This window comes from Vicugna pacos, chromosome X, assembly GCF_048564905.1.
Source record: "Vicugna pacos chromosome X, VicPac4, whole genome shotgun sequence".
In the NCBI taxonomy this organism is placed as follows: Eukaryota; Metazoa; Chordata; class Mammalia; order Artiodactyla; family Camelidae; genus Vicugna; species Vicugna pacos.
This window is the reverse complement of record NC_133023.1, coordinates 9726053-9742346: the sequence shown is the minus strand read 5'-3', so window position 1 is coordinate 9742346 and position 16294 is coordinate 9726053. Positions and strand designations below refer to the sequence as shown.

The window sequence follows — 16294 nt, the reverse complement described above, 5'->3', positions numbered from 1 at the left end:
ACCAGCTGATCTACATGATGGCCACTACATATAACTATGCGGTTTTGAAGTTTAAGAGTCGGGAAGATTGCTGCACTAAGTTCTAAGTTGCCTAAGGCCAATAGGAGCTTTAGAGAGCTCTACTCAGTAGCGTGAAATCTCACTGACACCCAGACTAAAGCAGAGTCTAGGTTTCTGCAGTTTTGTTCCAGTAATTTGTAAATCGCTCTAGTCGACTCATTTCGCGCGGTTGATTTAATAAAATGACTTACCGTACGTGAACTACAGCATAACGAGATCTGGCTATTTCCACAGGGAGTCAGTTATTTACTGACCTGGGTGAGCATCCACTGAAAAACCATTTTCTTAAGCTTTGCGCAGCATCTCTAGGTGAAGCGTGTAAACTCTGGAGTACCTGCATGTTCCGTTATTTTGACTCGCTTGATACCCAGTTCCAGGGACGAACAGGAAAACACGTGCTGAAGGTGAAGTGGAAGGGAACCATTGCAGTCTGGAGTCTGTCTTGTCAGACCCTGGAAAACATTTTAGAAATCTATTTTAAATTCGATTAAAAAACTTTTTTTTTTTTAGTTACCTGGCTCACGACCAAATAAAAGCCCCTCCAAGCAGCCAGGTGAAAATTGGAAGCAAAATAACTCATTTCTTAGCTCTGGAAAGAAGGAATTATACATAGTCTTATTTTTACACAACACCCGTCTTCCTTTCAGAGCGCACAGAATTGGTAAGTTCAAAGCGGGGTGTCTGGGTGAGTGCTAACTGATTCCTCGTAGCCACTTCTCAAACTGCAGAGAAGATTTCAGTACGATTTTAATGGGGAGAGAAATTGTGCCTGGATCCGAAAGTCTCAAATCTGTGGAGAAGGAAACATGAATTCTAAGGACCTCGAGACATAGATTTTACAGGAAAGATGAGGAAAACAGACGGGAAACGAGTGTTGGCCACGTCAACTGTAAAGCATGAGAAAGATTTCTGGCATTTTGTGAAACGACGTCACGGCAGTTATAACATGAAAAATGTAGTTTCACTGCTAAACCTGTGTTAACGCAGACACTGCATGCTTGGCTTAGAGTTCTTAATTTTGGTCTTGACATTCACTTCATTTTCCCCTGTTAAATACGTAGTTTTATATCATTTACTCCAAGTACACACTGTTCACACTTTCAGGCCTTTGGGGGAACTGGTTTTTAAAGCCACAGACAGGAAAGAGCTTTGCACGACACTTGTTTTAAAATAACCCCACAGCGTGTTTCTGAACTTCTGCATGAGTCTGGAGAGCCACTCCCAGAACGGTGGAAAGCACCCTCTCGTATTGCAGTTTTGCCTTTTCTTAACAGTAACTTTGGCCGTTTTCTTCCGAGTTCATTATGTTTGTGTACTAACGCTCCTTCAGCCTTTTAATACGAAGCGTCCTAGCCGCGCTTGCTGTCCGCGCCCGGCGCCGCCGAGCAGAGTGAGTATTAACCCGAGTAACCGTCCCCCCCGACAGCGCAGCGCGTCTAACCTGCCTCGCAGCCGGCCCCGCTTCTCACGTGCTCACTAGCCATCATGCTCACCCTTCTTTTCCAGATCCACTTCCTCATGATACTGTCTTCTAACTGGGCTTACTTAAAGGATGCAAGCAAAATGCAGGCTTACCAGGATATCAAAGCAAAGGAAGAGCAGGAACTTCAAGATATCCAGTCTCGGTCAAAAGAACAACTCAATTCTTACACATAAATGTTTGCCAGAGGGTCTCAGCCGACGAATTCACAGCTCTGACAAATCATCAGACAGCTGGTCTGCAGTACAGATGTGTACCCCACCAAACAAACTCATGTGCAAGTCCAAACACGTCACTGTCTATCTCAAGCTGCTGGGATGTATTTCTAGGAAAATCTTCCAGTAGGTAAATCTTTTGCTTTGGAACAGATAGCGGAGGTTTTCCGTTGGCCATTTTAAAAGGCAACACTTTGCCAAAACGATGGTTTATCCTTCTGAAATTTGTGGCATGTTCACATTCTTTACTAGAGCAATCTGACTAAGATGGACAAAGGGAGTGAGGCATACTCCTTGATCGGGGCTGTGATGCGCCCATAAATTCAGGTATGCCATCACTCCTCAAATAAATATACCTAAACAGGGAATAAAATGGAATTGATGTGAAGTTCCACTTCTGACCGCTGACATTTATTAAACTGTCACCAAGATAATGCAAATCTTACAATTGACCTTTTTAAAAAAAAAATTAGCTGATTTTCTCCCAAGTGCAGGACATATAATTTCCTGGTCCAATCAAAACTATTCTTCCCAAGAATTCTATAACGAGTCTACTCTAATAATTCTGCCACACCTACCGTGGACGAAGCTGGATGCCGACTGACAAGTCTTTCCAGAATCAATTTCATAAACTTGATTTCATTTGAGTACAGTGACCAGTTGGCATCATTCTTCTTGAGAAATGTCAGCTCTGCCTTAATGAGTATTTGCTTTAACTTTCTAAGAACTTACGTTATAAATAAGAGACCCCAAATCCTTCATAGAATTTTGTTCCACAAATGTTTTTCTTAATGAAAAAGTGTTACCTTATTAAAATGACCGCCACTCTAAACCATTTTTACGTGGTCTGAATAGTGAGTTTACACTTTCGTACCAACTATCGAAAACCTAATTACAAACAGGCCACAGACCTTCTACTTTTATAGACTTGAATACCTAAGTAATTTACATGAGGGTTGGTATTTACTTCACTTTTTCTTATCTAAATCTTACTTTCCGGAAATGATAAAGTTCAGTGTTCAGCAAAAACACAAAACAAAACAAAAAACAAACAAACAAACCTGCTTGAGTTTAAGCCATCTTCAAAGAAGACTTGCCTTCTAAATCATTGTGTTGCAGAACATGAAGTGACTGTAGGCGTTGGGTGTTAGTGGTGGTAAACTTTGTGTTGTTCTTTATGAAATGATCCATATAACCGTTGGGTGCATCAGTGCTTTTTATAAGGGGCTGCATACTATAGGGGTAACTATGTATATTCATGTTAAGAATTAACTTGTGGTTTGGCTGTTTCCTGGATTTTAAAACATATTCATGTGCAGAAGTGTGTTACAATGAAAGGAAGCATACCTTTATCAGATGCTATTGAAATTGAACATCAAGTATAATATTCAACTTGGATTCTTTTCGTTGTTGTTAATGCCTAAAAATGCCTATTTGGATCTTGACAACTTTTGTGTTTTAATTGGGAGCAGCTCTCTCCTGTGTAGAACAGTTGTTCCAGACTAGCTTGGTGTTTTGTTTCCCTGTTGCATGACAGACTTAAATCTTTTTTCCAGCAGTGGAGGTGCTGTTAGAGTCCAGTGTTCTAGAAGAGGCAGTGTCTAAAGCCTAACTTTACTTTTCTAATTCTGGTAGCTCTTACCAGGACTTTTTGAAAGTTTTGTTTAAGTAGTCTAATATTTTTTATGTAAAGAGCATTAAATTTTGCTATGTACAAATTTTTGTAACCTAACAGTGAATCAATATTTTCTATCAGTGCCAAGGGCTTCCTGTAGTTCTATTCAAGTGTTACAATAAATATTTGTAGATAATAGTCAATACTTGTGTATGCTTATTTTAAAGATCTATTTAGGTGGAAATTGTTGTGGATGTATTAAGAGAAATGAAATAAAATTACAGCTTCATTCACTTGCCTTTTTACCATACATAAATACTCTTTCTCTGTCCTCAGTATGGTGTCATTTTTAAACAGCATGCATAAAGACTCCCATTTGTATGGAAATCAACTTTCTAAGTAACTGCTCCATGGTTTTCTAAGCAAGAGCATTCTGAGAAAATACCATAACCCACTGGGCTGGATTTCACATAAAGTGCCAGTAACACTTTAGGATATCATTTCTCTCACTAGCTTCAAACTTAGGGGATTAACACAAAACCTTGACACAAAGCTTTAAGTTTGGGGGAAGCGGAAACAATGAAGAACCTTCATCAAGAGCCATGTTCCATTGGCTGTTTTACAAACCCAGGCTGGGAAAGCCTACAGAAGGAGCGCTGTAGATCGGAGTTACGCAGCAAGGCAGCAGAGCTCGATGTGTTACATGGGATCGCATTTTATACCCAAACTACTGATCTGTTCACATGAGTAGACATTTGGATTTTCTACACCTGCCCTTAGGAAGCACCACCTTTTGTGTCACTATTGACGCAGGGACATTTCTGGTTGTGACCCTTCGTTCACGCTCAGCAGAACTGTCAGGACCCAGCTCGTATGCCGACTGTCACACTACTTAATACCTTCTGTTTACATCACGTTTTCGGGCTGTTACTTCTTAACGTACCTAAGATCACACACACTATCTTAGTTATTGACAGTGATCCTGCCACAAAATACTGGAACCTCTAGAGGGTGAGGCACAGATTTTTTCCACTTCTCTCGTTATATCTTGTGAAACGATTTTAAAGAAATGAAACAGAAGTCAAAAGTACAGGGGCAGGACCTATTCATTTTAAAACCACCAAACAATACTTTAAGTCCATTAAAAAGTGCGGACCAAAGACTCCACACTAAAACTTTTGGAACAGATCCTTTTAGAGCTTTTTAGTGCTATTAGACTCATAATCCTGGCAAACCCCAGAGATACGGCGGGTTCCATTCCAGACTGCTGCAATACGGTGAATATTACAATCAAGAGTCACATGAATGGTTTTGGTTTCCCAGTGCATATAAAAGTTATGTTTCAATCATAATCTATTCAAGTGTGCAACAGTATGTCTAAAAAAGTTGTACATACCTTGATTAAAAGATACTTCATTGCTGAAAATGTTAACCATCATCTTCGTCTTCAGTGCGTCATCAGCTTTTTGCTAGTGGAGGATTTGAAATATTGTGAAAATTACCAAAATGAGATTCAGAGAAACCAAGTGAGCAAATGCTGTTGGGAAAATGGCGCCAACAGACTTGCTTGATGTAAGGTTGCCACAAACCTGCTTATTTATTAAAAACATAGTATCTGTGATGTGCAGTCAAGCGAAACACAATGAAACAAGGTCTGTCTGTATTACAAGATTTTAAAAAGACTCAATCCACCGTGTTATTAGTATCTTTTCCTAAATGGTGGCCTCTTTCGCTAGCTAATGCAGGGCTAATTTGTCCCTGGGTGTTTGTGAAAAATTAGACTTTGGGTAACTTTTTTCAAAATGAGTATTAGGATGAATCAAACCACATCAAGTTTTGAGGAAAGAAAAATACACACAGAGGTAAGTCAGGTTTGGCAAAAAAAGACTGTTTTTCCAAACTGCCCCTCAACCCTCCCGTTTTGACACTGAACCGGGCTGCACCTGCCTGGGGAAGACGGCAGCCGCCGCGGTCGGGGGGCCTGCGGACGCAGGAGCGGCGAGCCCGGGGGAGCCCTGCACTCGCAGCCTGTGTTCCCGGGCGGTCCAGGTGACGTGGCCCCTGGAGTGCTACGCGAAAGAAGACAGGACTTCTCTGGAAACAGACTCTACCCTGATATGGAATATCCAAAAAACTGCTTAGAATTTAAGCTGACTCACAAAAAAAAAACACTATGAAGAACCAAACCCCAAGCTAGAGAACCTGAAGCACACAGCACCTTATTCAGACAAGGGCTGCGAGAGAGCACAGGGCGAGGGGGATCTCAGCAGTACTAGAAAGCGGTAAGACGTTATCTGAGGGATTAGGGCGATGACGGGGCGTAGGGGGCTCCCGAACTCCCCCTCCTCCCATGGACACACTGAATACACCACTGCACAGGGAGTGTATTTTTCTGAAAACAGTCAAAACACTAGGTGAGCTACTCTTCCACAGCCAGCAAACATGAACCCCCCCGCCCCGAAACAGGCAGGAAAGGCCGAGACGCGCTCTCACCATAAACCCCACCTCCGGCACAGCCCATCCGGCCAGGTGGGCACTCCCAGCTCCACAGTTCCCCCCGAAGTGCAAAGGGTTTGGACCCCACGTCTAGCACCCCAACTTTTAAGACTTCCACCTGAGGAATGGATCCTCCAAACACCTAGCTCAAAGCCAACACGACTTGTGTCTGAGAAACCCCCAGGACTGTAACAGTTCCTCCCGAGCTCTAAAGGACCCACCAGCTCCTAGTCTTTTCCCGGGAAAGGGTCCACTTGTGTACATAAATGCTGCTGCCTGAGAGTCAGGCTTCTGATGTAGCGCACATCTAGGGGCTGCCTGCCTTCCTCCCCAGAGACCAAGGAATCCACTGGATACCTCCTCTGCCTGCTCCCTAGAGCCCGCTCCAGATCACCAGCATCTCCCAGGAAGGAGCTTGTACACACATCTGTGCTCCAGCTGCGGCAGCTGCCACCCAAAGGGCAGGTCCCCAGGCTGGCTCTGATGGCCCAGAGGGCTTGCATTCACAAGTCCTACAGGACTGCAGCCAAAAGCAGTTCTTAACAGGCACAGGAGCGCCCCCTGCAGCTGTACACCCAGGCCAAGAGCAGAGGGAGCAGGGAAAACCCCGATCTCCCAGTCTATCCCAGGAAGGGGCCCAACGACACCTTTCCCGGCTGCCATCTGAGGGTTCAGCTTCCAGTCAGCCTGCACCTAGGTGCTGACTGTCATCCTCCCCACTGGGACGCTGACCAGTCTTCACACACCCTCAACTACTGAGAAGCACCCAGAACAAAGCAGGCAGCCTGGACAATCCCAAAGGTTTAAGCAACCAGAAGCTTGGACTGGGCTGACTGACAAAGTTCATCTCCTGCATGAGACCACTCTGTCAGCACTGGCACAGGTGGCTGTATTATCTAATACACAGAAACCAACACGGAGGCAAGGAAATGAAGAAACAATGCATAATGTTCCACACAAACAAACAAGGAAAAACTCTAGAAATAGACCTTAATGAAATGGAAATAAGTGACTTACCTGAGAGTTGAAAGGAACAGTCATATAGATGCTCATCAAGGTCAGGACAATGCATGAACAAAGTGAGAATCTCAACAAAGAAAATATCTGAAAGTATCAAACAAATCACAGAACTGTAAAATACAATAAATGAAAACTTCAATGGAGGGGTTCAACAGCATACTAGATTTAGTGAGAGGCCAAGCAAACTTGAAGACAGGCCAATGACATTTATCCAGAAGAGCAAAAAGAAAAACAGCAAAGACAATTTAAGGGACTGAGACGTCATCATCAGGTGAACCAGTATATACATCATAAAGGTCTATGAAGGAGACAAGAAAAGGGTCAGAAAGTTTATTGAAAGAAATAATGGCTGAAAATTTCCCTCAGACAGGGAAAGAAACATCCAGATCCAGGAAGTCCAGAGAATTTCAGAAAAGATGAATCCAAAGAGACACAGTGAGACACATTAATTTTTAATTGTCAAAAGCTAAAGACAAGGAAAGAATCTGAAAAACACCAAGAGAAAAACTTGTACAAGGGAACCCCCATAAGACTATCAGAGGAAGCCGTGCAGGCCAAAAGAGTGGCATGACATACTCAAACTCCTGAAACACTGCCAACCAAGGATTCTGTACCTGCCAAAGCTGTCCTTCACAAGTGAAGGATGAAAGGATGCTAATTGATAACAGGACAACATATCAAAGAATAACACTCACTGGTAAAGGTCAATATACAGTTAAAAATACTCTAATGTTAGTGCTCTAATATTCGCATGATAGGGATCCCAGAAAGAGAAGAGAGAGAGAAAGGACCTGAGAAAATTTTGGGAGAGATAATAACCAGAAACTTGTCCAACTTGGGAAAGGAAACTCACCCAAGTCCTGGAAGCACAGAGAGTACCACACAGAATCAACCCAAAGAGGAACACACCAAGGCACATAGTCATCATAATGACAAAAATTAAGGATAAGGAGAAAACATTAAAACTAGCTAGAGAAAAGCAACGAATAACATACAAGGGAACTCCCATAAGGTTATCAGCTGAGTTTTCAGCACAAACTCTACAGGCCAGAAGGGAGTGGCATGGATATATTTAAAGTGATGCAAGAGAGAAACTTACAACCAAGAACACTCTATCCAGCAAGGCTCTCATTCAGACTTGATTGAGAAATCAAAAGCTTCAGAGATAAACAAAAGCTAAAAGATTTCAGCGCCACCAAACCAGCTTTACAACAAATGTTAAAGGATCTTCTCCAGTCATCAAACCGTAAGAGAAGAGAACAAAAAGAAAGAGAAAAAAAGAAAAGAGAGAGAGAGAGAGACCTACAAAAGATTGCTTTGGCTATTGGGGGTCTTTTGTGGTTCCTTATAAATTTTGGAATTATTTGTTCTAGCTCTGTGAGGAATGTCGCAAGTATTTTGATTGGGGTTGCATTGGATCTGTGGATTGCTTTGGGCAGTGTGGCCATTTTGATAGGTGTTGATTCTTCCAATCCAAGAGCACAAGAAAGCTCTCCATTTCTTTGTGTCATTTTGGTTTTCAGAGTATAGGTAACCTCCTTGGTTAAGTTTATTTCTAGGTATTTTGTTTTTGATATAATGGAAATGTCTCTGCTGGTTATAAAATTCCAGTTTTAGAAGTTGGGAAAAAAAAAAAGTGAATGTAGGGCCGCAAATGGCAAAATAGCCTTCCTTTTTATGGGTGAGTTGTATTCCATTACACACACACACACACACACACATATATACACTGCATCTCCATTGTCTATTCAACTATTGATGTGCACTTAGGATGCTTCCATATCCTGGCAATTATAAATGATGTTGCTGTTAATAGCTGGGTGTCTGTATCTTTTTGAGTTAATTCTTATTTTGTACTTGGCTTTATTCCTTTGACAACTATGTAAGTTTAAAAAGCTAAAGGTCTAAATGTTTTTAGAAACAATGAACAGTACATATATGTAAGTTAAAAAATATATGTGCAGTAAAAAAAAAAAAAAGATCTATCAAGCCATGAAAGACATGGAAGAAACTTAGAAGACATATTACTAAATGAAAGAAGCCAGTCTGAAAAGATTACAAACTGTATGATTCCAACCAAATGATATTCTGGAAAAGGCACAGCTACAGAAATAATAAAAAAGATCATGGTTTCCAGGGGTTTGGGGAGAGGCAGGGAGGGAGGAATGAATACATGGAGCACAAGGGATTTTTAGGGCAATGAAATTATTCTGTATGATACTACAGTGGTGGCTACATGCCATTATGCATTTGTCAAAGCCCACAGAATGAACAACATCGAGAGTGAGCCCTAATGTAAACTATGGACTTTGGTTGATAATAATGTGTCCATGTGGGTTCATCAACTGTACCAAATATGCTATACTGATGAGGGATGTTGAGGGTACGGGAGTATATATGTGTGGGTGGGGAGGGCTATGTGGGAACTCGGTATTTTCTGCTCAACTCTGTTGTGACCCTGAAACTGCTCTAAAAGAATAAAGTCTTTTAAAAAACATAACTCTAATGTTGTAATAGTGCTGAGTACATCACTTGTAACTCTACAATAAAGGTTAAAAGACAAAAGGATTAAAAATAACTATATAATAATTCATTAATGGATACATGACATAAAAAGATATAAATTGTTACATCAGAAACAAAATGTGGGGAAAATATGTGAACACTGAGCTTTTGTACATGTTCAACGTTAACTTGTTATCAGCATAAAATACTGTTATAAATATATTTTATGTAATTCCCAAGGTAACCACAAAGTGAAAAACTATAGTAGATACACAAAAGATAGATAAATCTAAGCATAACACTGAAGAAGATAATCGAATCACAAAGCAAGAGAGCAGGAGAGGAAACAGCAAAGGAACTACAAAACAGCCAGAAAACAATAAAATGGCAAGAAGTCCATAGCTAGCCACAGGAACTTTTAGTGTAAAGTTGATCTGACTCAACGCTCAGATCAACAGATATAAAATGGCTCAATGGATAAAAACAAGACCCATAAATATGCTGCCAACAAGAGGCTCACTGTAGCTTAAGGGACACACCAGACTGAAAGTAAGGGGAGGGGAAAAACATTCCATGCAAATAGAAGCCAAAAGAAAGCAGAGGTAGCTATACCTCTATCACACAAAGTAGACTTTAAGTCAAAGGCGGTAACAACAGACAAAGAAGGCCATTGTGTAATTATAAAGAGGTCAGCTCACCAAAAGGATATAACATTTGTAAATATTTACACACTCAACATAAGAACACCAAAGAATATAAAGTAAATATTAACAAATCTGAAGGGAGATGGCAATACAAGAACAATAGAGGGCTTCAATACCCCACTTTCAACAGTGGACAGATAATACAGACATTAAAATCACTAAGGAAATATTGGACTTCAACTCTTTGGAATCAGATGGACTTAATAGACATTTATGGAACATTCCATCCAACAGGAGAATACACAGTCTTCTCAAGCACACATGGAACATTCTCCAGGATACATCATTTGTTACACCACAAAACAAGTCTTAAATTTAAGACTGAATTCGTATCAAGCGTCTTTTCCAACTACAATGGTATGAAACTAAAAATGAATTACAGGAAGAAAACTGGAAATTTCACAAATACATGAAGATTAAACAACATGCTCCTGAACAAATCGGTCAAAGAGGAAAGCAAGATAAATCAATAAACATCTTGAGTCAAATGAACATGGAAACAACATACCAAAACTTATGGGATGCAGCAAAAACAATTCTAATAGCACAGTTTAGAGCAGTAACTGCCTACAATAAGAAACTAGAAAGATCTTAAATACACAACCTAAGCTTACACCTCAAGGAACTAGAGAAATAACGAAGCCCAAAGTTAGTAATGGGAAGAAAATACAGATCAGAGTGTAAAGAAAGTTGAGTCTAAAAAAGACAATAGAAAAGACCAATGAAACTAAGCTGGTTTTTTAAAATAAGAAACAAAACTGACAAGACTTTAGCTACATTAACCAAGGAAAAAAGAGTACTCAAAAGTAGAAATGAAAAAAAGAGACATTACAGCTGATATCACACAAATACACAGGATCATGAGGCTTTGGTGAAGAATTACATGCCAAATACTGGACAACTTAGCAGAAATGGATACACTCCTAGAAACATACAACCTTCCAAAACTGAATCATGAAGAAATAGAACATTTGGAGGTACAAATTACTAGTAAGGAGATTGAATCAGTAATGAAAAATCTCCCAACAAAAAAAGACCAAGTGGCTTCACTGGTGAATTCTATTAAATATTTAAACGGTTAACTCCAGTTCTTCTCAACATCCTCTAAAAAAGAGAGAAGAGGAGGGAATACTTCCAAACTCATCTTACAAGGCTAGCATCAACCCAATACACAAATTAGAGAAGGACACTATAAGAAAATTACAGGCCAATAAGCTTGATGAACAGAGATACAAAAACCCTCAACAAGACATGAGCAAACAGATTTCAACAGTACCTTAGAAAGATCACACATCATGATCAAATGAGATTTTGTCCAGTGATGCAGGTATGCTTCAACATTGGCAAATCAACAGCAAAGGAAACCATAAGTAAAATAAAACAACCATCTACAGAATGGGAGAAAACATTTGCAAATGATGTGACGGACAAGGGATCAATTTCCAGAATATATAAACAGTTCACACAACTTAACATAAAAACAAACAACCCAATCCAAAAATGGACAGAACACCTAAACAGGCAATTCTCCAAAGAAGACATACAAATGGTTAATAGGCACATGAAAAAATGTTCAATACCGCTAATTATTAGAGAAATGCAAATGAAAACTACAATGAGGTATCTCCTCACACCAGTCAGAACGGCCATCATTCAAAAGTTGATGAACAATAAATGCTGGAGAGGCTGTGGAAAAAAGGGAACCCTCCTACAATGCTGGTGGGAATGTAGTTTGGTGCAGCCGTTATTGAAAACTGTATGGAGATTCCTCAAAAAACTAAAAACAGACTTAACGTATGATCCAGCAATCCCAATTCTGGGCATATATCTGGAGAGAACTCTAATTAGATAGATACATGCACCCCACTGTTCATAGCAGCACTATATACAATAGCCAAGACATGGAAGCAACCTAAATGTCCACTGACAGATGACTGGATAAAGAAGTTGTGGTATATTTATACAATGGAATACTACTCAGCCATAAAAAAGAATAAAATAATGCCATTTGCAGCAACATGGATGTACCTGGAAAATGTCATTCTAAGTGAAGTAAGCCAGAAAGAGAAAAAAAAATCATACGATATCACTCATATGTGGAATCTTAAAAAAAAGAACATTATGAGCTCATCTACAAAACAGAAACAGATTCACAGACATAGTAAACAATCTTATGGTTACAAGGGAAAGGGGGTGGGAAGGGATAAAGTTGAGAGTTTGAGATTTACAAATGTTAGCAACTATAAAAATATTTTTTTAAAGTTTTTCTATAGCATAGGGAACTATGTTCAATATCTTATAATAACCTTTAATGAAAAAGAATATGAAAACAAATATATGTATGTACATGCATGACTGGGGCATTGTGCTGTACACCAGACACTGACACACTGTAACTGACTATACTTCCATTTAAAAAAAAAAAACACTGGCAAATCAATGTGAGATACCACATTCACAAAATGAAGGATAAAAATAACATGATTGCCACATTAGATGAATAAGCATTTGACACCATTCAAGATCCTCTCATGATAAAAACTCTCAACAAACTGGGTATAGAAGGAATGTGCTTCAACACAAGAAAGGCCACATATGACAAGCCCACAGCTAACATCATACTCAACAGTGAGAAGCTGAAAGCTTTTCCTCTAACATCAGGAATAGGACAAGGCTGTGTACTCTTGCCACTTATATTCAACTTAGTACTTGAAGACTTAGCCAGAGCACTTAAGCAATCAACATTAACGATGAACTATCAGAAAGAAAAATTAAAATATACCGCTTAGATTGCATCAAAAAGAATACTTAGAAATAAATTTAACCAGGGAGAAGAAAGATCTGTACACTGAAAACTGAAAGACAACAATGAAAGAAATTGAAGACACACATAAATGTAAAGATATTCCATGCTCATAGATTGGAAGAATACTATTAAAATGTCAATTCTTTCCAAAGCAATCTACAGATTCAATGCAATCTCCATCAAAATTCAAAAGGCATTTTTCACAAAAGTATAAAAAATAATCCTAAAATCTGTATGGAACCAGAAAGTCAAATAAATAAAACCCCATGTAGCTAAAGTGATTTTAAGAAAAAACATAGTTGAATGAATACATGTATATATGCATGACTGAACTACTATGCTGTACACCAGAAATTGACAAAACATTATAAACTGACTATATTTCAATTTAAAAAAAAAAAGAAAAGAAAAACCATAGTTGGAAGTATGATACTTCCTGACTTTAAGCTGTATTACAAAGCTACAGTAATAAAAATAGTATGGTAGTGGCATAAACACAGACACACAGATCAATGTTAACAGAATGGAGAGTCCAGAAATAAACCCATGCCTACATGGTCAATTAATTTCCAACAAAGGAGCCAAGAATATACAATGGGGAAAGAATAGTCTCGTCAATTAAGTGGTGTTGGGAAAATTGGACAGGCACATGCTAAAGAATGAAACTTGACCCCTATCTTACACCATACACAAAAATCAACTCAAAATAGATTAAACCCTTGAACATAACACCTAAAACCATAAAATGCACAGAATAAAACAGGGAGTAAATTCCTTGACATTGGTCTTGACAGTAATTTTTTTTGACACCAATAGCAAAAATAAGCAAGCTAAATTTAAAAATTAACAAAAAACCCCCAAGTAAATCAAATTAAAATGCTTCTGCACAGGAAAGGAAATAATCAACAAAATGAAAAGTTAATCTACAGAATGGGAGAAAATATTTGCAAATGATGTCACTGACAAGGGATTAATTTTCAGAATATATAAACAGCCTGTACAACTTGATAACAAAAAACCAAACAACCCAATCCAAAAATGGGCAGAAGACCTAAACCGGCAATTTTCCAATGAAGACATACAAATGGCCGATAGGTACGTGAAAAAATGCTCAATACCACTAATTATCAGAGAATTGCAAATCAAAAGTACAATGAGGTATCACCTCACGTCAGTCAGAATGGCCATCATTCAAAAGTCCATGAACGATAGATGCTGGAGGGGCTGTGGAGAAAAGGGAGCTCCCCCTACACTGCTGGTGGGAGTGCAGTTTGGTGCAGCCGTTATAGAAAACAGTATGGAGATTCCTCAAAAGACTAAAAATAGGCTTACCCTATGATCCAGCAATTCCACTCCTGGGCATATATCCAGAGGGAACCTTAATTTAAAGAGACACCTGCACCCCAATGTTCAGAGCAGCACCATTTACAATAGCCAAGACATGGAAACAACCTAAATGTCCATCGACAGATGACTGGATAAAGCTATGCTATATTTATATAAAGGAATACTACTCAAACATAAAAAATAAAATAATGCCATTTGCAGCAGCATAGATGGACCTAGAGATTGTCATTCTAAGTGAAGTAAGTCAGAAAGAGAAAGAAAAGGACAAACTTATTTACAAAACAGAAAGTGACCCACAGACATAGAAAACAAACTTATAGTTACCAGTGGGGGAAGGGGATGGGAAGGGATAAATTGGGAATTCCAGATTTGTAGATACTAAATAATATATATATATAAAATAGATAAATAAGTTCATACTGTATACCACAGGGAACTATATTCAATATCTTGTGGTAACCTATGGAGAAAGAGAGTATGAAAACGCATATATGTACATTCACGTATGACTGCAGCGTTATGCTGTACACCAGAAACTGACACAACACTGTAAACTGACTATACTTCAATAAAAATACATATACAAAAAAGTAAGTGAAACCATGATCTAGAAGAGAGGTCTGCACCGCTATGTTCACTGCAACATTATTCACAATAGCCAAGACACAGAGACAGCCTCAGTGTCCATCAAAGCAATGAATAAAGAAGATGTGGTGTATATACACAACCTTCAGAGCAGTTCTCTGCGCTTTTTGATGACTACACTGGCAGGGTGATTACAGACCTTTTCCAAGATGCTCCCACATTCAAGACACTGGACTGAGTGTACAAATTAAATTTTACCTGGCACAGAGCAAGCACTCAATAAATATTACCTTTTTTTTCATCACCATCTAGGAAAGGTTTGTATTGATTTTCAAGAAAAAGATGTCAAAAGTAAAGACCAGAGGTGGCATCACACTATTTCTAGAACCTAAGATAGAAAAACCTATGTCTTGATTTTCAGGGACTATCAGGAGAGCGCTGGGGAAGACGGCCTCTTGTTTGACCGGTGGTCGCCCAACCCTGCAGAGGAAGGAACACTGCTGAAACTTCCAAAACTGCAGGCCTAGAGCTTGACCCATAAGATCTGTTTTCAAGTAAATATAACCTAAGACAAAAATGGGGAAAAAAAAATAGCAGCTCTTTCTAGCGTAATGGAAGGCCTAAGAATGAGAACTCTGTACAGGTGTCACGTGAATAGATTATTTTTCACTTACACACTATAGCACCAACTACAGTTATGGAAAAAAAAATCACACTGGATTGCAAGTGAATTTTTATTGAGAATTTTGTCTTATTACAGAGAACTCACAGGCCTTTAGTTACTTTATCTGTGTACGAAGCTGGGTAGCAAACATGGTTACCAGAAGTCATCTGGTTCCTCCTGAGAAAAACCTGTGAAACTAAATGAGGGAAAGACAAAATTTAAACATTTGTTAACTGCTTGTCAAACTTATTCAGGGATCTTTACAACGTTTTTCCTTCCCTGTGGGGTTTCTGGCCTTGCTTCCTCTTTTTATGGATAGCAATTTCACAAGCTAAAAAAATGCAGATTTTTTATTTTTGGAAGGCAGTCATTTGGACTGATTCTGTTTCTTACAGGCAGACTCAAGTATCTGAACGTCTCCCCGGCTAGGAAAAGCAGCGGTATGATCATGGTTTGTGTAAGAACACAATGCTGGGGACACCGTACCTTTCATCTTTGTCACTAGGTGGCAGCGTGTCCACTTGGGAGTCCTCTCTGATCAGCTTTTTTGAACTCTGACACAAAGCGGGGAAAAGAAGAATTCTGTAATTAGATACGTATTAATTCTATATTTTTGAAATATGCATGTAATTTAAAAGTCTAAAAAAGCAGCGACTTTTAAACATGATGTTTAGAAAAAACATCAGAATTCATTACTTGGAATGTATTCTCAATACCTATGGTACTGCAGACTTATATAAAATATTAGTGTCTCAAATAGTACTAATGAATTTGTTATTCATTCACAGGGCTTTCAT

General features: G+C 39.0%; 2 protein-coding genes across 13 annotated transcripts in view; one reads left to right on the top strand and one right to left on the bottom strand.

Moving 5' to 3' along the window:
• The window catches only part of GPM6B (glycoprotein M6B), a 138489-nt gene extending 134830 nt beyond the window's left edge, over nucleotides 1–3659 (top strand). For 3 of the 5 annotated variants that reach the window (XM_072956381.1, XM_072956380.1, XM_072956378.1), the window contains one exon: nucleotides 1567–3659. In XM_072956381.1, the coding sequence (XP_072812482.1) occupies nucleotides 1567–1716 (150 nt within the window). In that variant the 3' untranslated portion in view covers nucleotides 1717–3659. Of the gene's footprint in view, nucleotides 1–5; nucleotides 262–1566 lie in introns of those variants that run through there. The other 2 variants (XM_072956382.1, XM_072956379.1) reach the window with 1 other exon arrangement.
• Nucleotides 376–16294, bottom strand: part of OFD1 (OFD1 centriole and centriolar satellite protein) — a 69334-nt gene continuing 53415 nt past the window's right edge. For 5 of the 8 annotated variants that reach the window (XM_072956376.1, XM_072956377.1, XM_072956375.1 and 2 more), the window contains 2 exons: nucleotides 15984–16051; nucleotides 15554–15693 (listed from right to left, as the gene is read on the bottom strand). In XM_072956376.1, the coding sequence (XP_072812477.1) occupies nucleotides 15651–15693; nucleotides 15984–16051 (111 nt within the window). In that variant the 3' untranslated portion in view covers nucleotides 15554–15650. Of the gene's footprint in view, nucleotides 513–15553; nucleotides 15694–15983; nucleotides 16080–16294 lie in introns of those variants that run through there. The other 3 variants (XM_072956372.1, XM_072956373.1, XM_072956371.1) reach the window with 3 other exon arrangements.